The 24,514-nt window shown below is 45.4% G+C and overlaps 1 protein-coding gene across 2 annotated transcripts in view; it reads left to right on the top strand.

Annotated features, from left to right (window-relative positions):
* The window catches only part of NALCN (sodium leak channel, non-selective), a 421,791-nt gene that overhangs the window by 217,974 nt on the left and 179,303 nt on the right, over nucleotides 1-24,514 (top strand). For both annotated transcript variants that reach the window (XM_066593014.1, XM_066593005.1), the window contains one exon: nucleotides 23,827-23,901. In XM_066593014.1, coding sequence (XP_066449111.1) covers nucleotides 23,827-23,901 — 75 coding nt within the window. The remainder of the gene's footprint in view (nucleotides 1-23,826; nucleotides 23,902-24,514) is intronic.

Genomic DNA, 24,514 nt, shown 5'->3' with positions numbered 1-24,514 from the left:
CACCACACTACCTCCAACAAAGCACAATCACTGCCTGCATGACACTCCGCTGCCACTTCTCCTGGCTTACATGCTGCCCAACCCCCCCCCCTGCACGACCCAGTGTCCACAGCGCACACCAAATTGTCCCTGCGCAGCCTTCAGCTGCCCTCATGCCACACCACCCTCATATCTACTTATAAGTGCGTCTGCCATGAGGAGGAACCGCAGGCACACACTGCAGAGGGTTGGCATGGCTAGGCAGCGACCCTCTTTAAAAGGGGCGGGGCGATAGCCCACAATGCTGTACAGAAGCAATGAGAAATCCAATCCTGTGCCACCTCCATCTGGAGCTGCACACGTGGGCATACCAATGGGGAACCTATGTGCCACACACTATTCATTCTGTCAAGGTATCTGCATGCCCCAGTCAGACCGCGTTTTTTTATAAATAGTCACAGGCAGGTACAACTCCGCAATGGGAACTCTGTGTGCACCCACAGCATGGGTGGCTCCCTGGAACCCACCGGCGGTACATAAATATATCCCATTGCATTGCACATCACAGCTGAGGTAATGTCATGTTAAATGCAGGTGGGCTTCGGCCCACACTGCATGCCCCAGTCAGATTGGGGTTCTTTAGAAGTGGACACATGCAGTTACAACTCCGTGTGGACCCACAGCATGGGTGGGTGCCAGAAAGCCACCGGCGGTACATAAATATATCCCATTGCATTGCCCATCACAGCTGAGGTAATGTCATGTTAAATGCAGGTGGGCTTCGGCCCACACTGCATGCCCCAGTCAGACTGGGGTTCTTTAGAAGTAGACACATGCAGTTACAACTCCGTGTGGACCCACAGCATGGGTGGCTCCCTGGAACCCACCGGCGGTACATAAGTATATCCCATTGCAGTGCCCAGCACAGCTGATGTAATGTCATGTTAAATGCAGGTGGGCTTCGGCCCACACTGCATGCCCCAGTCAGACTGGGGTTCTTTAGAAGTGGACACATGCAGTTACAACTCCGTGTGGACCGACAGCATGGATGGGTGCCAGGAAGCCACCGGCGGTACATAAATATATCCCATTGCATTGCCCATCACAGCTGAGGTAATGTCATGTTAAATGCAGGTGGGCTTCGGCCCGCACTGCATGCCCCAGTCAGACTGGGGTTCTTTAGAAGTAGACACATGCAGTCACAACTCCCTGTGGACCCACAGCATGGGTGGCTCCCTGGAACCCACCGGCGGTACATAAATATATCCCATCGCAGTGCCCAGCACAGCTGATGTAACGTCAGCTTTAATGCAGGTGGCAAAAAATTTATTGGATTACACTGTAGGCGAGGGCCCCAAAAAATTGGTGTACCAACAGCACTAATGTACCTCAGAAAAATTGCCGATGCCCAACCAAGAGGGCAGGTGAAACCCATTAATCGCTTTGGTTAATGTGGCTTAATTTGTAACTAGGCCTGGAGGCAGCCCAGTTAAAATAAAAATTGGTTCAGGTGCAAGTTTCAACGCTTTAATGAGCATTGAAACATATAAAAATTGTTTACAAAAATTATATGACTGAGCCTTGTAGGCCTAAGAAAAATTGCCTGTTCGGCGTCATTACGTGAGGTTTCAGGAGGAGGAGCAGGAGGAGGAGGATGAATATAATACACAGATTGATGAAGCTAAAAGGTCCCCGTTTTTGATGGTGATAGAGAACGATGCTTCCATCCGTGGGTGCAGCCTACGTATTGTTTAGGTATCGCTGCTGTCCGCTGGTGGAGAAGAAAAGTTTGGAGAAATCCAGGCTTTGTTCATCTTTATGAGTGTAAGCCTGTCGGCACTGTCGGTTGACAGGCGGGTACGCTTATCCATGATGATTCCCCCAGCCGCACTAAACACCCTCTCTGACAAGACACTAGCCGCAGGACAAGCAAGCACCTCCAAGGCATAGAGTGCGAGTTCAGGCCACGTGTCCAGCTTCGATACCAAGTAGTTGTAGGGGGCAGAGGCGTCACGGAGGACGGTCGTGCGATCGGCTACGTACTCCCTCACCATCCTTTTACAGTGCTCCCGCCGACTCAGCCTTGACTGGGGAGCGGTGACACAGTCTTGCTGGGGAGCCATAAAGCTGTCAAAGGCCTTAGAGAGTGTTCCCCTGCCTGTGCTGTACATGCTGCCTGATCTCCGCGCCTCCCCTGCTACCTGGCCCTCGGAACTGCGCCTTCTGCCACTAGCGCTGTCGGATGGGAATTTTACCATCAGTTTGTCCGCCAGGGTCCTGTGGTATAGCATCACTCTCGAACCTCTTTCCTCTTCGGGTATGAGAGTGGAAAGGTTCTCCTTATACCGTGGGTCGAGCAGTGTGTACACCCAGTAATCCGTAGTGGCCAGAATGCGTGTAACGCGAGGGTCACGAGAAAGGCATCCTAACATGAAGTCAGCCATGTGTGCCAGGGTACCTGTACGCAACACATGGCTGTCCTCACTAGGAAGATCACTTTCAGGATCCTCCTCCTCCTCCTCCTCCTCAGGCCATACACGCTGAAAAGATGACAGGCAAGCAGCAGGGGTACCCTCAGCAGTGGGCCAAGCTGTCTCTTCCCCCTCCTCCTCATGCTCCTCCACCTCCCCCTCCTCCTCCTCAACGCGCTGAGATATAGACAGGAGGGTGCTCTGACTATCCAGCGACATACTGTCTTCCCCCGCCTCCGTTTCCGAGCGCAAAGCGTCTGCCTTTATGCTTTGCAGGGAACTTCTCAAGAGGCATAGCAGAGGAATGGTGACGCTAATGATTGCAGCATCGCCGCTCACCATCTGGGTAGACTCCTCAAAGTTTCCAAGGACCTGGCAGATGTCTGCCAACCAGGCCCACTGTTCTGTAAAGAATTGAGGAGGCTGACTCCCACTGCGCTGCCCATGTTGGAGTTGGTATTCCACTATAGCTCTACGCCGCTCATAGAGCCTGGCCAACATGTGGAGCGTAGAGTTCCACCGTGTGGGCACGTCGCACAGCAGTCGGTGCACTGGCAGATTAAACCGATGTTGCAGGGTGCACAGGGTGGCAGCGTCCGTGTGGGACTTGTGGAAATGTGCGCAGAGCCGGCGCACCTTTCCGAGCAGGTCTGACAAGCGTGGGTAGCTTTTCAGAAAGTGCTGAACCACCAAATTAAAGACGTGGGCCAGGCATGGCACATGCGTGAGGCTGCCGGGCTGCAGAGCCGCCACCAGGTTATGGCCGTTGTCACACACGACCATGCTCTGTCAGACCCTGCAGCAGTTCGTGGGCCGTGTGCCTCTTGTCTCCTAAGCTGAGTAGTTTCAGCACGGACTGCTGACGCTTGCCCACCGCTGTGCTGCCACGCCGCGCGACACCGACTGCTGGCGACGTGCTGCTGCTGACACATCTTGATTGCGAGACAGAGGTTGCGTAGGAGGAGGAGGAGGAGGGTGGTTTAGTGGAGGAAGCATACACCGCCGCAGATACCACCACCGAGCTGGGGCCCGCAATTCTGGGGGTGGGTAGGACGTGAGCGGTCCCAGGCTCTGACTCTGTCCCAGCCTCCACTAAATTCACCCAATGTGCCGTCAGGGAGATATAGTGGCCCTGCCCGTCTGTGCTTGTCCACGTGTCCGTTGTTAAGTGGACCTTGGCAGTAACCGCGTTGGTGAGGGTGCGTACAATGTTGCGGGAGACGTGGTCGTGCAGGGCTGGGACAGCACATCGGGAAAAGTAGTGGCGACTGGGAACCGAGTAGCGCGGGGCCGCCGCCGCCATCATGCTTTTGAAAGCCTCCGTTTCCACAAGCCTATACGGCAGCATCTCCAGGCTGATCAATTTGGCTATGTGCACGTTTAACGCTTGAGCGTGGGGGTGCGTGGCAGCGTACTGGCGCTTGCGCTCAAACACTTGCGCTAGCGACGGCTGGACGGTGCGCTGAGAGACATTGGTGGATGGGGCCGAGGACAGCGGAGGTGAGGGTGTGGGTGCAGGCCAGGAGACGGTAGTGCCTGTGTCCTGAGAGGGGGGTTGCATCTCAGTGGCAGGTTGGGGCACAGGGGGAGAGGCAGCGGTGCAAACCGGAGGCGGTGAACGGCCTTCGTCCCACCTTGTGGGGTGCTTGGCCATCATATGTCTGCGCATGCTGGTGGTGGTGAGGCTGGTAGTGGTGACTCCCCGGCTGATCTTGGCGCGACAAAGGTTGCACACCACTGTTCGTCGGTCGTCTGCACTCTCAGTGAAAAACTGCCAGACCTTTGAGCACCTCGGCCTCTGCAGGGTGGCATGGCGCGAGGAGGCGCTTTGGGAAACAGTTGGTGGATTATTCGGTCTGGCCCTGCCTCTACCGCTGGTCACCGCACTGGCTCTTCCAACCTGCCCTGCTGCTGCACTTGCCTCCCCCTCTGAAGACCTGTTCTCAGTAGGCTTAGGAAACCAGGTGGGGTCAGTCAGCTCATCGTCCTGCTGCTCTTCCTCCGAATCCTCTGTGCGCTCCTTCCTCGGACTTACTCCAATTACTACTACCTGAGTGATAGACAACTGTGTCTCATCGTAATCGTCCTCCTCACCCACTTAAAGCTCTTGAGACAGTTGCCGGAAGTCCCCAGCCTCATCCCCCAGGCCCCGGGAACTTTCCAAAGGTTGGGCATCGGTCACGACAAACTCCTCCAGTGGAAGAGGAACCATTGCTGCCCATTCTGGGCAGGGGCCCGAAAACAGTTCCTGGGAGTCTGCCTGCTCCTCAGAATGTGTCATTGTAATGGAGTGAGGAGGCTGGGAGGAAGGAGGAGCAGCAGCCAGAGGATTCAGAGTTGCAGCAGTGGACGGCGCAGAACTCTGGGTGGTCGCACTGGATTGCTGGATGCACTTTCTGCCATCCACGACAGGACCTGCTCACGCTGCTCATTTTCTAATAAAGGTCTACCGCGTGGACCCATTAATTGTGAGATGAATGTGGGGACGCCAGAAACGTGCCTTTCTCCTAATCCCGCAGCAGTCGGCTGCGATACACCTGGATCAGGAGCTCGGCCTGTGCCCACACCCTGACTTGGGCCTCCGCGTCCTCGCCCGCGTCCACGTCCTCTAGGCCTACCCCTACCCCTCAGCATGGTGTATTACCAGTAGTGCAGAAACAGAACGCTGCAATTAAATGTGCCGCTTATTGGCCTGTGGTTGGAGGCTGACTTCGCTTACGGAACGCACAGCAGAGCCAGGAAAGAATTTTGCGCAAGCCCGCTGTAACACTTAGCTGGCTGCGTATTAATTAGGACTACTACCCCCCGCAGAGACGCAGTACAGTCAGGACGGTCACAGACAGTCGAAATATATTTTTTTGGCCCAAATTTTTTTGGAAAAGCCCACTGCCTATATAGACAGTATATGTCTTTCACGTTTTTCACTGTCCCTGCCTCAGCACTACTGGCCCTATACTATGTAAAATTACTGCAGACTGTTTCCCTCTGGACAGGATGACAGCAATGATGTAACGGGCAACGCAGAGCCAGGAAAGAATTTTGCGCAAGCCTGCTGTAACACTTAGCTGGCTGTGTATTCATTAGGACTACTACCCCCAGCAGAGACGCAGTACAGTCAGGACGGTCACAGGCAGCCCAAATATATTTTTTTGTCCCAAATTAATTTGAAAAAGCCCACTGCCTATATAGACAGTATATGTCTTTCACGTTTTTCACTGTCCCTGCCTCAACACTACTGGCCCTATAGTATGTAAAATTACTGCAGACTGTTTCCCTCTGGACGGGATGACGGCGGTGATGTAACGGGCAACGCAGAGCCAGAAAACAATTTTGCGCAAGCCTGCTGTAACACTTAGCTGCGTATTAATTAGGACTACTACCCCCAGCAGAGACGCAGTACACTCAAGACGGTCACAGGCAGCCCAAAGATAGTATTTTTCCCAAATTTGTTTGAAAAAGCCCACTGCCTATATAGACAGTATATCTCTTTCACCTTTCCCACTGTCCCTGCCTCACCACTATTGGCCCTATACTATGTAAAATTACTGCAGACTGAGGACGCAATGCTCTGCACGGCCGATATACAAAAAAAAAAAAATGTGCAACACTGTAAAAAGCAGCCTCAACAGTACTGCACACGGTCAGATGTGCCCTAAGAAGGACCGTTGGGGTTCTTGAAGCCTAAAATCACTCCTAACGCTCTCCCTATAGCAGCTCCGGCACCAGTAGCACTTTCCCTGAACTATGTCAGAATGCATCTGTGGCGAGCCGCGGGAGGGGCCGATTTATATACTCGGGTGACACCTGATCTCGCCAGCCACTCACTGCAGGGGGGTGGTATAGGGCTTGAACGTCGCAGGGGGAAGTTGTAATGCCTTCCCTGTCTTTCTATTGGCCAGAAAAGCGCGCTAACGTCTCTGAGATGAAAGTGAAAGTAATTCGAACATCGCGTGTGCGTGGCGGCGTACTTGCGCTTGCGCTCAAACAGTTGCGCTAGCGACGTCTGGATGCTGCGCTGAGAGACATTGCTGGATGGGGCCGAGGACAGCGGAGGTGAGGGTGTGGGTGCAGGCCGGTAGGCACTCGTGCCTGTGTCCTGAGAGGGGGGTTGGATCTCAGTGGCAGGTTGGGGCACAGGGGGAGAGGCAGTGGTGGAAACCGGAGGCGGTGAACGGCCTTCGTCCCACCTTGTGGGGTGCTTGGCCATCATATGCCTGCGCATGCTGGTGGTGGTGGCTCTCCAGCTGATCTTGGCGCGACAAAGGCACACCACTGTTCGTCGGTCGTCAGGCGTCTCTGTGAAAAACTGCCACACCTTAGAGCACCTTGGCCTCTGCAGGGTGGCATGGCGCGAGGGGGCGCTTTGGGAAACAGTTGGTGGATTATTCGGTCTGGCCCTGCCTCTACCCCTGGCCACCGCACTGGCTCGGCCTGTGCCCACACCGACTTGGGCCTCCGCGTCCTCGCCCGCGTCCACGTCCTCTAGGCCTACCCCTACCCCTGCGCAAGTAGTGCAGAAACAAAACGCTGTAATTAAATGTGCCGCTTATTGGCCTGTGGTTGGAGGCTGACTTCGCTCATGGAACGCACAGCAGAGGCAGGAAAGAATTTTGCGCAAGCCTGCTGTAACACTTAGCTGGCTGCGTATGAATTCGGACAACTACCCCCAGCAGAGACCCAGTACACTTGTGGACAGGAATACAGCAGTGATGTAAGAGGCAACACAGAGGCAGGAAAGAATTTTGCGCAAGTCTGCTGTAACACTTAGCTGGCTGCGTATGAATTAGGACAACTACCCCCAGCAGAGACCCAGTACACTTGTGGACAGGAATACAGCGGTGATGTAAGAGGCAACACAGAGGCAGGAAAGAATTTTGCGCAAGCCTGCTGTAACACTTAGCTGGCTGCGTATGAATCAGGACAACTACCCCCAGCAGAGACCCAGTACACTTGTGGACAGGAATACAGCAGTGATGTAAGAGGCAACACAGAGGCAGGAAAGAATTTTGCGCAAGCCTGCTGTAACACTTAGCTGGCTGCGTATGAATTAGGACAACTACCCCCAGCAGAGACCCAGTACACTTGTGGACAGGAATACAGCAGTGATGTAAGAGGCAACACAGAGGCAGGCAAGAATTTTGCGCAAGCCTGCTGTAACACTTAGCTGGCTGCGTATGAATTAGGACAACTACCCCCAGCAGAGACTCAGTACACTGAGGACGGTCACAGGCAGCCCAAATAGATTTTTTTTCACAAATGTTTTTGGAAAGGCCCACTGCCCATATACACTAAATATGTCTTCTGTCCCTGCCTCACCACTACTGGCCCTGGACAATGTAAAATTACTGCAGGACGCAATGCTCTGCACGGACGATATATAGAAAAAAAAAATGTGCAACACTGCAAAAAGCAGCCTCCACACTACTGCACACGGTTAGATGTGGCCCTAAGAAGGACTGTTGGGGTTCTTGAAGCCTAAAATAACTCCTAACACTCTCCCTATAGCAGCAGCAGCACCAGCAGCACTGTCCCTGATCTCTGTCAGAATGCATCTGTGGCGAGCCGCGGGAGGGGCCGATTTATATACTCGGGTGACACCTGATCTCGCCAGCCACTCACTGCAGGGGGGTGGTATAGGGCTTGAACGTCGCAGGGGGAAGTTGTAATGCCTTCCCTGTCTTTCTATTGGCCAGAAAAGCGCGCTAACGTCTCAGAGATGAAAGTGAAAGTAACTCGAACATCGCGTGGTACTCGTTACGAGTAACGAGCATCTCGAACACGCTAATACTCGAACGAGTATCAAGCTTGGACGAGTACGTTCGCTCATCTCTATTTGTAATACTTGCACTCCACAATTAAAGCATAATATGGACAAAGTTCAAGCTTACATTTAAGCGGTTGTTTATGAGGTAAGTAGGAATGTCCAAATCTTACAACACCAGATGTTGATACTAAAAACAATTGCCAGACTAGGAGTAAACAAGAATTCTTTTCCTTAAAATTAGGGAAATTTGACTTCTCCATCATGTTTTTTTTGTCTTATTCTAGATTAATATTGGTGGGAAATATGCTGAAGTCTTCATTCATATGTGTGCTGTACAAAAAAAGCTGTTTTTAACATGACAGAATTGCCAAAAAAAACAAAACTCATAATTTTTTCCTTCAGCTTTACTTAAATTCATTCAAAAACTGTGGGGTCAAAATAGGCAGTACACCCCTAGATGAATTCATTCAGGGGTCTAGTTTTCAAAATGGGGTTATTTGTCAGGGTTCTCTATGGTTTTGGCCGCTCAAGGGCTCTACAAGTGGGCAATCTATATATATAAAATTGAATGCATGCGTGTCTGTCTGTCTGTGTGTTTGTCCTTTATGCGCTACTACACCATTCATCCGATCGCCATGAAACTTTGGGAAGTTGTTGAGCACACTCCTGGGAAGATTATAGGCATAGTAAAACTATCCTACGATAAATGGTGCGCGTGCGAGCGTCGTCAACAGTTGCGCCCCCCCCCCCAAGTAGATCGTTTGATTTCCATCACTGCCACTAATTCTCTCACTTCGCGATGTCATAGAAACTTGAAATTTGGCATGAGCATTGATTATGTCATAAATAGGAAAAGGTAATGAGTCCCAACCCGATTATTCAATTCTAAGCGCCAAAAAATTAGCGTCCAAATTTTACGTACGGAATCTAATTTTCTCGCTTCCCAATGTCATAGAAACTTGAAATTTGGCACGAGCATTGATTATGTCATAAATAGGAAACGCTAATGGGTCCCAACTCGATTATTTAATTCTATGTGCCAAGGAATTAGCGTCCAAATTTTACGTACGGAATGTAATTTTCTCACATAGAAACTTGAAATTTGGCACGGGCATTGAATATATCATAAATAGAAAACGCTAATGGGTCCCAAGTCGATTATTCAATTCTATGCGCAAAAGAATTAGCGTCCAAATTTTACGTACGGAATGTAATTTTCTCACTTCCTGATATATATAAATGAATGTCTGTCTGTCTGTCTGTCTGTCCTTTATGCATTGCTACACCATTCATCCAATTGCCATGAGACTTTGGGAAGTTGCTGAGTACACTCCTGGGAAGATTATAGGCATAGTACAACTATCCTACGATAGGTGGCGCGCGTACGAGCGTCGTCGACAGTTATGCCCCCCAGACAAAGATCGTTTGATTTCCATCTCAAGCACGAAAGCAAAAGGCATTACGAGCAACGGGATGCGTGTTCAACCAGAAAATGATGCACCACCGAACGTTTCGCAAGACAATTGCTGGATATTGAGAATGCTGAGGTAAAATGAAAGCTGTGCTGTGATTGGTTGCTATTTCTTATACTGCTGAGGTAACATGAAAGCTGTGCTGTGATTGGTGGCTACTTCTTATACTACTGACGTTGCATGAAAGCTGTGCTGCGAGTCGTTGTTATATATTATACCACTGAGGTAACATGAAAGCTGCGCTGTGATTGGTTGCTATATATAATACCGCAGAGGTAACATGAAAGCTGCGCTGTGATTGGTTGCTATTTTTTATATTGCTGAGGCAGAATAAAAGTTGCGCTGTGATTGGTTGTTATTTCTCTTACTGCTAAGGTAACATGAAAGCTGCGCTGTGATTGGTTGTTATATATTATACCACTGAGGTAACATGAAAGCTGCGCTGTGATTGGTTGTTATCTAGATATATAAAAACGAATGAATGTCTGTCTGTCTTCGCAGCAACGCGCAACGGGTAAGCTAGTAGGGCATAAAAGGCCTTCAAGCAAAATTTCTGTTCTGAAAGCCACTGACTACTCCTTTCATTTTGGGCCCTGTTGTGCATTCAGACATAAAATTAGGGCCATAATGGGTATATTTATGAAAACAGGACAAACAGGGGTATCCATTTTGGGGTGCAAGTCTTCATTCATATGTGTGCTGTGAAAAAAACAACTGTTTTTAAATTGTCAGAATTGCCAAAAAAAGGAAAATCACAATTTTTTACTTCTGCTTTTCTTGAATTCATTCAAAAACTGTGGGGTCAAAATGGGCAGTTAACCCCTAGATAAATTCGTTAAGGGGTCTAGTTTTAAAAATGGGGTCATTTGTGGGGATTTTCTATGGTTTTGGCTACTCAGGAGCTCTACAAGTGTACAATAGGGCCTAAAAGGCCTTCAAGCAAAATTTCTGTTCTGAAAGACACTTACTACTCCTTTCATTTTGGGCCCCATTGTGCATAGAGACATAATATTAGGGCCACAATGGGTATATTTCCAAATACAGGACAACCAGGGGTATCTATTTTGGGGTGTCAATTCTCATTTTTTTATGTGCACTATAGAAAACAAATATGTCTTTAAAATGACATATTTGCAAAAATATGAAATTTTATTTTTTCTCCTCTAAATTTCAATAATTCCTGAAAAAAAACTGTGGGTTCAAAATACTCCTGACCCCCCTTAGTGAATACATTAAGGGGTGTAGTTTTTAAAATGGGGTCATTTGTGGGGGGTATCTATCATTCTGACACCTATGAGCCTTTGTAATCTTGGCTTGGTGTAGGAAAACAAAGTGTTCCTCAAAATGCGGAAAAGTAATGTTAAATTTGTACGTCTCCTAAATGGTTAAAAAAAAAACGAAAGTTTTTCAAACGTGCGTTCAGAATAAAGTAAACAGATGGAAATATATATCTTAGCAAAAGTTTGTACAGTATGTTTGGACATATTTGAGCTATTACAGTTGAAAATGTGAATAAATTACTATTTTTTCAAAATTTTCCCAATATTGGCACTTTTAATAAATATACACAAGTTCTAAAGGTCTATTTTACCATCTAAATGAAGTACAACATGTGGCAAAAAAACAATGTCAGAATCACTTGGATATGCAAAGCCTTTACGGAGTTATAATATGTTAAGTGACACATCAGATTTCAAAAATTTAGCTCCATCACTAAGGCGCAAACAGGCTTCGTCACTAAGGGGTTAATATCCGCAAGCAGGCACAACTAACAAAAACAATTAATAGGGACAAACTTGGAGATAACTACATGGGTTCAGTCAAAACACAGTTATAACTACCTATAACATGATAATATAATGATCAAAATAACTCACATAGGCTTTTTTAACAGTGTTTTGACTGGACTCACATAGTTATCTGCAGGTTTGTCTCTATTAATTATATCAATTGTTAGTTGTGTTTACTATCTGAATCTACTTTTTTAAGGGTCCTTTTAGACGAGCCGATATCGTTTGAGCAAGTGACGTCACCGCTGGCTTGCTCACTCTCGTGCAGCTTGTTTAGACAGGCAAATACATCATTGGCTCATGCAAACAAGAATCGTTCACATTCACTGTATAAGCAAATGAGAAAAACTGAATTTTGTTGTTGAAAGCGAATTATGGTTTTGAATGATGAATGAAAAGTGAACAATTATCATTCATTCTATCATTGTCTCGTGTTTGGACTTTATCATTCACTTTCGCTTGTTTGAACAATTTTTGAACAATGATTGTTCCATCTAAAAGCACCTTAAAGTTTGGCTATTCCTACTTACAGTACCTCATAAATAACCAGGTGAACATAACCTTAAGGCATGTCCATATTGTGTTCTAATTGGGGAGCACAAGTACTTTATTTTGCTTCACCCCGATTTAAATTTTCAGAAGAGATGCTGCTGTACTGTTACTTTTTCAGTTTTAATTGTAAAATGAGACAAAATATATATTTCAGAACGCCCTTACCCTGATCCCTAAAAGATTATTTACAGTTCTCTGTAAAATACTCCTTCGCATATTATGGCGGGGTTCTTCCCCAAGAATCAAGTTGGAAATTCTCTGCCTATCCACAGATGGAGTGGGGTTGGCCCTTCCCCACTTCTACTGTTACTACCTGGCTAGGCAATTGGTATGTGTGGGGTGATGGCTGTCGTCTACCGATTATAACCCAGTGGTCGGATTCGAGCGCAGAGTGGTGGGCTCAGAACAAAGTTTGAGAGGCTTATTACTAAGGAAAATATATCACAGAAGGGGAAATATAAAAACAATCACAGAAAACGGCCATATACTTACTAAGGAGTGCATATAGCTGCATCCTCTCACCATGCAGGTAGCAGACTACCAAATGAGGGAGCTAATTGCACTTGTGAGGGACACTGATGAGACAGCCACTCACACAGCCTCTTAATATAGAGGGGGTAGCTGCTTGGTGCATAATCCCACACAGAGTGGAGACAAAGTGGCAGACCTTCTGATACATGTAGTGCACTATGCAGACCAGCAACCTATTAATGACCCCATAATAGTTTGGCAGGTTGCCCTGCACTTCAAACTGTGAACCACATTAGTATTGCCACCCTGGGGTCCGACCTTGCATGTAAGTGCCCTACCTGCACCCATGTGGGTGACTCTCAAAATCTGGAATGCTGCCCTTCATTTGATACCTGATGAGGCAGCCAAATGATCTCCTCATACCCCTCTATGGCGCAACCCCAACCTCCCACACTTGCAATATATGCCTGATATAGTCTTCTGGAGACACCATGGGATCTCTACCCTCTCAGATGTTGTCGACAGTGGCGTTTTCTGTACCTTTTTACAATTGCAGACACGTTTTGGCCTCCCTTTTCAGGTATTTCCAACTTTGCCACGCCTTCAGAACCCAATTTGAGGTTCTGAGTATTCTCCTCGTCTTCACTTGGCTAGAAGAGTTGGCACAGATGGCTAATATCCTGACCTGATCTCGGATGACTGGAGAGGCCTTTTGGCAGGCTCTGGGCCTCCCTCAATAAGTACTAGAGACAGGCTAATACAAATGAAGTTCCTTCATAGAGTCTATTATAGTCCTATATGTCTAAACACTATTGGCTTATCTTCTAGTTCAGACTGCCCAAGGTGCTTGATGGATACAGGCACAATTATGCATATGTTCTGGGAGTGTCATGTTTTACAAGCTTATTGGAGGGATGTTCTTGAGCTTCTGGGAGCACTGCGTATCCTACACCCTAAGGTCTGTCTCTTTGGCCTTGTGTAAGACATTCCGGTCAGTGCAGCAGCACGCACCCTTTTTATATGCTGAAAAGGTAATATTACTTAATTAGAAAGATCCCAAAAAACCCACTAGGGCTGCCGGGCTGCGTGAGTTAAACAGTGTTGCCCCTTTATATAAATTGACATATCTGGCGAGGGGATGCCCTGTCAAGTTCACCAAGATAGGGGTCGGTGGGTTGACTGCCCCAATACTGCGCTGGATGTATCTGACTAACTCCTCTTTTCTGGGGAGCCTGAAGATCTCTTCTCTATTGTTTGTTGTGACTCACATGGATAGTAGGTATACACAATATAGGTAGTGGAGCTGTGGGTTTCGTTTATAGCTGTTTGTTCTATTTGTTACGATTCCCCAGGTTGGGAGTCTTGATCTGCTTTGTTACAACAGCCAAAGTTGTTTTAAAAAAAGGGGGTATTATAAACTCTTAAGGGAGTGAGAAAATTGTAATGTTTTTGTGAAGTATTCTTGATAACTCTCCCTTATTGTTTTGTATTGTGATGTATTACATGCCCAATAAACGTTCCTAAAAAATTTTTTTTTAAAAGATGGGGTGGAGGAGAATTAGAAAGGAATTGCTGGGATATTTTTTGTGAACTGGCTATGTATAATATTACTTTAAGTAAAACAATGTATTTACAAATTTTCTCAACTTTTTGTGTAGATTTAAACTAGTAAAACATGCAAAAGTATCAAATAAACAGAAAACTCATTTTTATTTATCTGGTCTTTAATAAGCAATATATCCATGCACTCACAGTGAAAACAGTTTCAAATGTCCCCAAGCCTTCTGCTTGGTAAAGTAATGATGTCAACTTTGAGGTAGAAAGACAGTTTAAATAAGGATACTGTTATCACACTATGAATAAGACTCATGTTAGCAGAGGTGATAAAAGGTTTATTCCATACAAACAGCAAATTTATAATTCTGGGTGACCTAGAGCTTACTTACAAAGATAGTGAAGAAAAGATCCCTATAGACTTAAGAGTTATGTGAGCGGTCCTACGTCTGGTACAATCTCAGACTCAGATATTTTTTATTATTTTTGTGTGCTTCGATGTACAGTATAGTAGCCCAAATATACTATGGCTGTTGCTTACATATAGATGCCATTGAAAGCGAGCTTTACAAAACATTTTTTTTCAGTACTGTGTAAGGCCTTAGTCACACGGGCGTTTTTTCACACGATTTGCGGATCGCATGACGGATGCGCATCCGCAAATCGCATGACCGGGGCCGAAAAATCGCCTGAAAATACTGCTCCTAGCCGCGTTTCAATAGAAACGGGCCGGAGCTGTCCAGCGCATTGAATTCAATGGAGCCGGCAATACAGCCGGCTCCATTGAAAGCAATGCGCTGCGGGCGATCGCGGGATGAATTTTCGGGAAGGGCTTAAATATATAAGCCCTTCCCGGAAATGCATCCAGAAATGTGTAAAAACAAAAAATATATATATACTCACCTTGTCCCGGCAGACGGAGTTCAGCCGCAGCCGGCAGCAGTTCTCCTGAACTGCTCAGAGAATGAGCTGCCTCTGATTGGTCACAGCCTGACCAATCAAAGGCAGCTCTCACTCACACCCATTCATGAATTCATGAATGGGTGTGAGTGAGAGCTGCCCCTGATTGTTCCCTGCGCTGAGCCAATCAGAGGCAGCACTCACTCACCCTTTCATGAATGGGTGTGAGTGAGAGCTGCCTCTGATTGGTCACGCTGTGACCAATCAGAGGCAGCTCATTCAGCAGGCGGGGATTTTAAATCCCCGGCTTCTGAATACTAATCTGAGCAGTTCAGGAGAACTGCCGCCGGCCGTGGCTGAACTCCGTCTGCCGGGACAAGGTGAGTATATATATTTTTTTTGTTTTTACACATTTCTGGATGAATTGCAGAGAAGGGCTTATATATTTAAGCCCTTCCCGAAAATTCATCCCGCGATCGCCGGCAGCCCATTGCTTTCAATGGAGCCGGCAGTATTGCCGGCTCCATTGAATTCAATGGGCGAACATCATTCTTCTCTGCCACAGCTGTTACAGCTGTGGCAGAGGAAAATGATTTGTCTAGTATATGTTCTCAATGGGGTCGGTGCTGCTTCCGTCGGCCCCATTGAGCGCATATAGAGAAGAGAACAGGAATCGCAGATCGCAGATAGGTGCGATCTGCTATTTCTGTTCTATAATTTATCGGACGAGCCCATAAAAAGCGCTCATGTGTCCGATACCATTGCAAAGCAATGGTTTTATAAAATCGCCGGACGCATGCGCATGCGCAAATCACGCAAAAAAACGCCCGTCTGACTGAGCCCTAAGTCAGCATTGTAGCTGGCTGTTATCAATGGCCTGTATTAAAGCGTGCCACCAGCTCCTCTGGTTCCCATCCCAGAAAGAGTAACATGGTTATTGGTCCACAGCTTTCGAACACAGTTTTCATTATATTTGTAACAGTGTGGAAGGAAAGGAAGCAACAACAAAATGTGAGTACTTTTATAAAAGCAGAGCCCATCTAACACTTTGCCGAAGGTTCAAGGAAAACTTCTAAATCCATGTGAAGTGCAAATTTTGTAAAAAAAAAAATATGGAAAGAAGTTCTCAAATTCTTAGGTGAAAAAGTTCATCTAATGTGATGATGATAATAAGTTGAACAATTACATTTCATTTTCTTTCTACCTGGGTTTATGTGGTTGAGTCTTACATTATTCAGTGGAAATAGACCATTAAAAATAAAGCTAAAAATGAATGCAAGATACGCAGAATTCAACCAACAACTCCATCATTTCATTAGATGGCAAATTACTAGCTTGAGTGATTGGGCATGACATACTTTCAGAACATTCAAAGATGTATGGAAAATAAAATAACTAATTACAGTATTGCTGGGATTTTGACAGAGCTAAGTCAATGTACTTTTCAATTGCATGTCTCTATAGAGAAAATCACGATCAAACAATAAACTGATTAGGTTTTATATTTGGCTGGTCAGCTGTAAAACGCTGGAATGAATAGAACAAAATCTGTCCTTCAAAGATGTGGTAATTCACATGCCTTCATTTACCTACCATATTTCTATGCAATTATAAAAGTAGATTTCTAGTTAAAATGATTAAAGCAACACTTCTGGTTATAGGACAAAATTCTGTTCCAGGATTGGAGGGGGAGGAGGATTTCTTACCTGCAGTTCTTCTCTACTATTCTGATCTCATTTTTGGCTGTCCAGGATGGCTGACCTAATCCCCACAGTGCAGTGGTATTGTTAGACTACCAATTCACTATACCTGCTCTCTGATTGGCCAGAGCTGCTCATGTAATTAGCAATGGCCAATGAGATAGCAGTGCATATTGTGCATTAGGTCATTAGAAGATTTCTGCAGCCATCTTGGACAGCTAAAAATGGGGCCTGTAACTATCGGATCAGAGGGGTGACAGAGAAGAACAACAGGTAATCCACCCCCTCCTCCTCTTGTCCCAGGGCAGAATTTTTTCCTGAAACTGGAGGGTCACTTAAAGGATGTGACATTTATTTATAACACAGATGATAGAGAAACTTCTAACTCGTCATCCTGAACTAGTGTACTAACTGACCAGTAGTGAAAAGGCCATTTATACAAGTAGATATTTGAAAACAAAGCTAGCAAGCAGGCGCAATAATCACTTAATGTAAATAGTGGAGTAAAGGCCCTTTTACTTGGACCAACAGTCTTTTAAACAACTGCACAAGCACTGAAATCACCGCTAAGGTCGTCAGCGCTCGTGCAAAGCATTTAAACTCAAAGACTTGCCGCCTGCTCACGGGCTTGCGCCCGCTTCTCGCTCAGTGCTTCACCTCCTATGGGAAGCGCAGAGCAGGGAGCATTTCCACAGGAAAAAAAGCCAGCGCGCCAACAAGGTTTTTTAGGCTGACTAAAAAATCAGCTTAAACAACCGCGAATGACAAGTGAGCAATTTTTCAACTTTTTTCAATTTTCAACTTTCTAAAAGTTTAGCTTGCACCCCCCTATCTTTTTCCAAGCAACAACAAAATCGATCTGTGCAAAATTTTCGCTCAATCAGACAACTGTGAGGTGACCCTCAGCATCCATGAAGTTTTGAAATTTTCGCCCAGACATTAATTTTTTCAGATAAATTTTTTTTTTGTTATTTTATTTATAAATCACTGATAAGCACTAATAATGGAAATTAATGCGAGTTTTCATTTAATTTAACCCCCTTAATGACATGGCCTATTTTGGGCTTAAGGACGCAGAGATTTTTGGCAGATTTTCATCTCCATTTTTCAAAAGCCATAACTTTTTTTATTTTTCTGTCGACACGGCCGTATAAGGGCTTGTTTTTTGCGTGGCGAACTGTAGTTTTTATTGGTGCCATTTTTGGGTACATAGACTATATTGTAAAACTTAAAATTTAAAACAAATTTTTTTATGATAGCAGGGAGAGAAAAACATCACTTCTATCATAGATTTTTTTTTTTTACAGCGTTAATCATGCAGCATAAATGACACAATACATTTTTTCTGCGGGTCGGTACAATTACAAGAATACCAAAGTTCCTATATTTTGTTAAGGTTTTTCCACTTTTCCGCAATAAAAACCCTTTTTTGGAAATAATTTTTCTTTCCTGAATCACTGGATTCAAAGTCCTATAAGGTTTTTATTTTTCCATGGATTGAGCTCTGTGAGGGCTTATTTTTTGCAAGACGAGCTGCAGTTTTTATTGGTACCATTTTGGGATAGATTTGGCTTTTTTGATCACTTTTATTGCGTTTTTTATGGGGTTTTTTTACACTTTTTGCCATGCGGGATAAAAAGCATGTTGAACTTATTGTACGCGTCGTTACAGACACGATGATACCAAATATGTGGAATTTTAATTTTAAAAAAATGTATGCTAATATGAGAAAAAGCACAAAAAAGGGGTTTTTTTTACATTTTTTATTTTACATTTTTCTTTTTGGACATTATTTTTATCTTTTGTTTATACATTTTATGTCCCTGTGGGGGACTTGCACCATACCAGCTCTGATCACTATGATAAGGCATTGCAGGACTTGTGTCCTGCACTTCCTTATCGCATGTCACAGCGATCCCAGGCACTGGCATTGCAGGACGCCGGTATCTGGCATCCTGTTGCCATGGTAACCCGTCGGGCTCTCCGCGATTATATCGCGAAAGTCCAATGACGGACAGCGCGCTCCCTCTGTGAACCCTTCACATGCCGCAATCTACATAGATCATGGCCGGGAAGGGGTAAACAGTGGGGGTCGCTGCTCCAATGCAACCCCACTGTTGCAGGGGGAGCCCGGCTATCAGTAACAGCCGGCTCCCACTGCCAAATAGCGCCAGATCTCTTATGACAATTTAATTAGCAGTCAATGCAGAAATCCAGGTAATTGGTTCACTCACTTATTCTTGCAACTGTACATGCTATTGTCAATTTCATAGGAGTCTATAAACCTACAGATATATTTTTGAATGTAAATGGACTCCTGGAACTCAGAAGAAATCCTCAGAATCCTAGAGTTGAATATGCAGATTCAGGGCAAATTCTGTTAAAATACAAATCCAAGACTCCAGTCATTTAAGGCAGCATCTGTATACTGAGCCGCACTGGTTAGCTTTGAAGTTGACATAGGCACTATAGAGTAGATGAAAACTGTCTTTCTTACCCATAGCAAGCAATCACAGTATCACATTGTGATTTGGCTGGCAGTCTGAACTATCCATCTGTTTTGGTATAGTCCAGGCAGCCAATCACCTTTCCATCTAAGTTAAGATGTTTCCTGTGGATGTATAAGAGCAGGAGTGTTGCAGCATGCCATCACTGCAGAAGTACTTGATGTTTGCTGTTGGGAGTACCTCAGGTTTTCCTTCTTCTCTTACATGCTGCATCATTCTCTGCAGTGGATGTTGTGATCGGTTGTCTGGGAAGTAGTTCCCCTGATTGACAAAAATCGGAGATATCATTATGCTATATAATCTGACTAGTCTCTGCCATGAGCGCTGGTAATTTTGCCTATTTCTGCTGTGGTGTGCATTCAGCTTTGCCAGAGCTCAGCCTATCTGGTTCTTGTTCTTTTTGTTTGTTTGTTCTGAGCTCTGTTTGTCTGCATCCAGTTTGTCTGTCATGGTGAGGGGTGCATGCTATGCTGTATTTCATCAGTTCATCCATCTGTCTGAACATTTATTAATTTGTCTGTTTACTTGCTTGTCAGTCCGTTTGTTCGTATGTCTGATCCACCTGTCTGATTGGTAGTCAGATGACTGGTTCATGTTTGATTGTCCTACCCGTCCGTTGGTGGGTAGACACCTGAGCCTCCTCCTGTTTGTTCTCCTTCAGCTATTGGTAGGTGGACCATACGGTCTTGGCTTGTCCGTCTATTCAGTCCATAGGTATGTGAACGCTCGAATCCCCTCCATCCATACGTTTGCAGAAGCCCAATTCCCTTCTGCCTGCAGGTGTGTGGACGCCCGAATCCGTGTCTCGTTTTGTGCATTTGGTGTGGCAGTGTTGCCTGTCTGACTTATCCGGTTATCCCTTATGGTCATTCAAGTACAGACCAGGTCCGTTAGGTATGAGACATGGAGCTATCCTTATAGGGACTATCGCCCTGCTTTCAGGCAGGGACCCACCAATGTCCTGGTTTGTTAAGGGAAAGTATTCCCAGGTTTGTATTTGTTCCATCTGTCTCTGTTTAGTTTAGTCCATCTGTGTCTAGTTTGGTGACGTCCGTGCCAGGCTGCGTGGTTTCACCCTGCATGGATGTGACAGATAGAGTAGCTTTTATTTTCCAAGAGCACTATTAGGAATGAAAGCCGCATTGTGATTGGTTGCTATGTGCAACAAAGAACATTTAGTTTTAGACCATTTCAGAAATCACCCCCTCAATATCTCTGGGCTTTCAGCATTAGGACCTAGAAACTCAGTCAGATTTTTGAAGATGAGCATGCTTTTAACATTTCCTGTATTGCTACTTACAAATGTGAAAATGGTTTGTCCTATAAAAAATAATCTATAAGATTCCGTATGGACCTACGTCATTTCTTAACAAAAAAACAAAAAAAACTCCATCACATCTGAGTATGCATTAAAAGGTTAAATTACATTGCAAAACGCTATTTTGAAAGTGAAGCTTAAACGTTTTCTGACTAAGTCAGATGTTATAGAAAGTTAATTATCTTTATATTAATAGCCATTTTGTTATAATTCATTAAGAATAAAAAGATAAAGACCTTTTACATAAAAACACTGACTGTGCTTTCGATATTGTTGTACATTTAATGGAACAATAAAAACTATAATTAGAAGCAGCGCATTATAAGAAGCGCTGAAGAAATAATAGCAAAACATCTTCCAACAATCTAATAAACTTTGGGAGTTATTGTGATTGCCATCGGACTAAAAAATGGCCCTCAAGGCATGACATACTGAATGATGATGATGAGGGTATTGTTTGTTTTAGGGGGAAATGATAAGAATTATAAGAATATGATTGTAGTATGATATATTAGGAAAATAGATGTGATCACTAAGTTATTTAAATGTCATTTCTAATGTTTGATTCTATGTAAGTGTTTCAGTCTTCTTGTGGAAGGACTGGAATGTTCTCTTTATTATATACAATGCATAATTATAAACTGGACAGGGGACCTCTGTTAGATCTTAACTACCGTATATACCGGCGTATAAGGCGACGGGGCGTATAAGACGACCCCCCAACTGTCACCTTATACGCCGGTATACAGTGGAGAAAAAAAAAAAATTCATTACTCACCTCCCACGGCGTTCTGTCGCGCTCCGGCAGGATGTCGCTCGCTCCGGCAGGCTGTCGCTCGCTCCTCGTCCCCGGCGCAGCATAGCTTTCTGAATGCGGGGCTTGAAATCCCCGCTTCCAGAAAGCTAATACACACGCCGGCAGCCATGACAGCATTGAATGGCTGTGATTGGCTGAAGGCGCACGTGTTAGCAATCACACCCATTCAATGATGTCATTGAATAGTGTGATTGGCTGAAGCCACGTGTGCTTTAGCCAATCACAGCCATTCAATGATGTCATGGCTGCCGGCGTGTGTATTAGCTTTCTAGAAGCGGGGATTTCAAGCCCCGCATTCAGAAAGCTATGCTGCGCCGGGGACGAGGAGCGAGCAACAGCCTGCCGGAGCGAGCGACATCCTGCCGGAGCGCGACAGAACGCCGTGGGAGGTGAGTAATGAATTTTTTTTTTTTACACTTTTTTTTTTTTTGTATTACCGGCGCATAAGACGACCCCCGACTTCAGAGCAGATTTTTCAGGGTTCAAAAGTCGTCTTATACGCCGGTATATACGGTAAGTTTATTTAAATTTCTTGTTTCTACATTTTCAGGAAATCTGTTCAGCTGGGGAGTTGTTCTCATAGACATTACAATTAAATGACTATAAAGTGTGATTGTTCCCAGCAAGAGAAACCAAGTAATCTTGTAGATATGATACCTTTTAATGGCTGACAAAAATACATGATGTTATAGGGAGCTTTCGAACTTCTGAGGGTTCTTCCTCAGGCATAATGCAAAAAGATCCGAAGAGGCATGCATTGATTTCAATCAGAGCCGTGCCTGCAGTTACAAGTGCCAGCCCCTATATGGGAGGTTGGCACAGAGGCTTCTGTTATTGTGGTGCTGACATCATGTGCCTGAACAGTTGATGATAGGTCATCAATAGTATTTCACTAGAAAACCCCTTTAAATTTACAGTTAACTAAAATTCCTACGGCCCTTCTGAAGTAATCTAGCATACAAGCCTCTTTTTAAAGGGGTTTTCCAAGGAAAATACTATTGATGCCCTTTCCTCGGGATAGGTGATCAATAGTTGATTGGCTGGGGTCTGTTGCCTGATCAGCTAAGCTGACGCATACTGTCAGTGCTGCAAATACACAGAGGTCGGAGTGGACGGCTCCACGGTGACCTCCGTGTAGTGGCCGGCGCTCGTAACCAAAGGTGCAGCTTGCATTCATTTCAAAGAGAGCCATGCCTGCAGTTACAAGCCACTACACAGAGGTTGACATGAAGACTTCCCCTCTGACCTCTGTGTATTTACGGCATTAACAGCATGCGCCCACTCAGTTGATCAGTTGGGGTCCTGAGCGACACACCCCATCCGATCAACTATTGATCACCTATCCTGGGGAGAGGTCATCAATAGTATTTTCCATGGAAAACCCCTGTAAGTCTTTTAGCAAGTTTACCATTACTGTGTCCTCAGGCAGAGAGTTCCATAGTCTTACTTGTCTTACAGTTATAGTTCTGTGATTGAGCATTGCTGATCATGTGAACAGAGTTGGCCAGTCGGGAAGCAGGTATAGTGTATTGGTAGTCTAACGCTATCAATGCACTGTGAAGCATTAAAGGGGTTGTCCCGCAGCAGCAAGTGGGTCTATACACTTCTGTATGGCCATATTAATGCACTTTGTAATGTACATTGTGCATTAATTATGAGCCATACAGAAGTTATCAAAAGTTTTATACTTACCTGCTCCGTTGCTGGCGTCCTCGTCTCCATGGTGCCGACTAATTTTCGGCCTCCGATGGCCAAATTAGCCGCGCTTGCGCAGTCCGGGTCTTCTGCTGTCTTCAATGGGGCCGCTCGTGCAGAATGCCGGCTCCGTGTAGCTCCGCCCCGTCACGTGCCGATTCCAGCCAATCAGGAGGCTGGAATCGGCAATGGACCGCACAGAAGAGCTGCGGTCCACGGAGGGAGCAGACCCCGGCGGCCATCTTCAGCAGGTGAATATGAAGACGCCGGACCGCCGGGATTCAGGTAAGCACTCTCCGGTTTGTTTTTTTAACCCCTGCATCGGGGTTGTCTCGCGCCGAACGGGGGGGGGGGGGGGGGTTAAAAAAAAAACCCGTTTCGGCGCGGGACAACCCCTTTAATTAGTCTTCAGACTGGCCATCTTTCACGGCTGATAACAGGACTGGAAATTAGATGATCGGAGAGACAGCAGAGAACAACTACTGCAGATAATATACTCCCTCTTTCCCTGCTAGTCCCAGGAAAAAATTTGGTCCTGAAACACAATAGGGTAGTTATAAATATAAGAAATAATGGTCTATGAATCACTGTACTTAATTCCCTTAGATTTCAGGGCTGTATGCCATAGAGACTTGGTCGATTTGTCTGTTTTACCCTTTTTAAAGTGGTTGCGCTCTTCTTCCTGGCGACTGCTGAGGTTTAATGGTAATTTATCTGGGTGCGTTTTAATTGTAAATGTAATGTAAAGCAACATTGTTACAAGACGGAACATGATGCGTACAAGTTGTCGCTACTAATCTTATGATGGTATTTGTTTTCTATCTTTTTATAAATAGATTTTGCTCAGCTTGTTTGTGGCGGTTATCTTGGACAATCTAGAGCTTGATGAAGACTTGAAGAAGCTCAAGCAGGTAATCTAATCAAGTGATGTTTCTGCTGACACAAATCAGCTCTGAAGACAGCAGATGTGTAGGATTCCATAATAAATAATGTAACACTATACAGTTGAGTGTTTAATGATAGTAACAAGCGCAATACGAGGGTTATTTACCCTGCCATCGGATATAGGAGAAATACACTGGACTTGTCCTTCACAATCTATCTCCTTCCAGTTTGACATGGTTCTTATTCAGTACACTAAGGGATCCTTTACATCTGCGTCATAGATTCTATTTAGAGCCTCAGTCACAGATTTCTGTTAAAATTTAGGACGAAATAGTGTGCATGCAGCAGTGTTTCATTCTGGAAAATGCTGGCGGGCATAAATGAATCCAGACGGACCCCATTATAGTCAATAGGGTCTCTCTGGTACCATTCAGATCCAGCACTTCCCATTTTACCTTCGTTAGGATCCTAGTACTAAGCCGAACAATGAAACTAAATGATGGCAGTGTGAACGAGCCGTTAGAGATAATGAAATCTGGTAACTACTTGCACCTGTTATTGCTTTCACTGTAAACAGCCTGCATTAGAAAATATGGTAACTACACTGTTTCAATGAAATCTCGTGTTTGGACTTCATGT

This window comes from Eleutherodactylus coqui, chromosome 1, assembly GCF_035609145.1.
Source record: "Eleutherodactylus coqui strain aEleCoq1 chromosome 1, aEleCoq1.hap1, whole genome shotgun sequence".
In the NCBI taxonomy this organism is placed as follows: domain Eukaryota; kingdom Metazoa; phylum Chordata; class Amphibia; order Anura; family Eleutherodactylidae; genus Eleutherodactylus; species Eleutherodactylus coqui.
The sequence above is the reverse complement of the archived record's forward strand: the minus strand, read 5'-3'. Positions and strand labels throughout refer to the sequence as shown.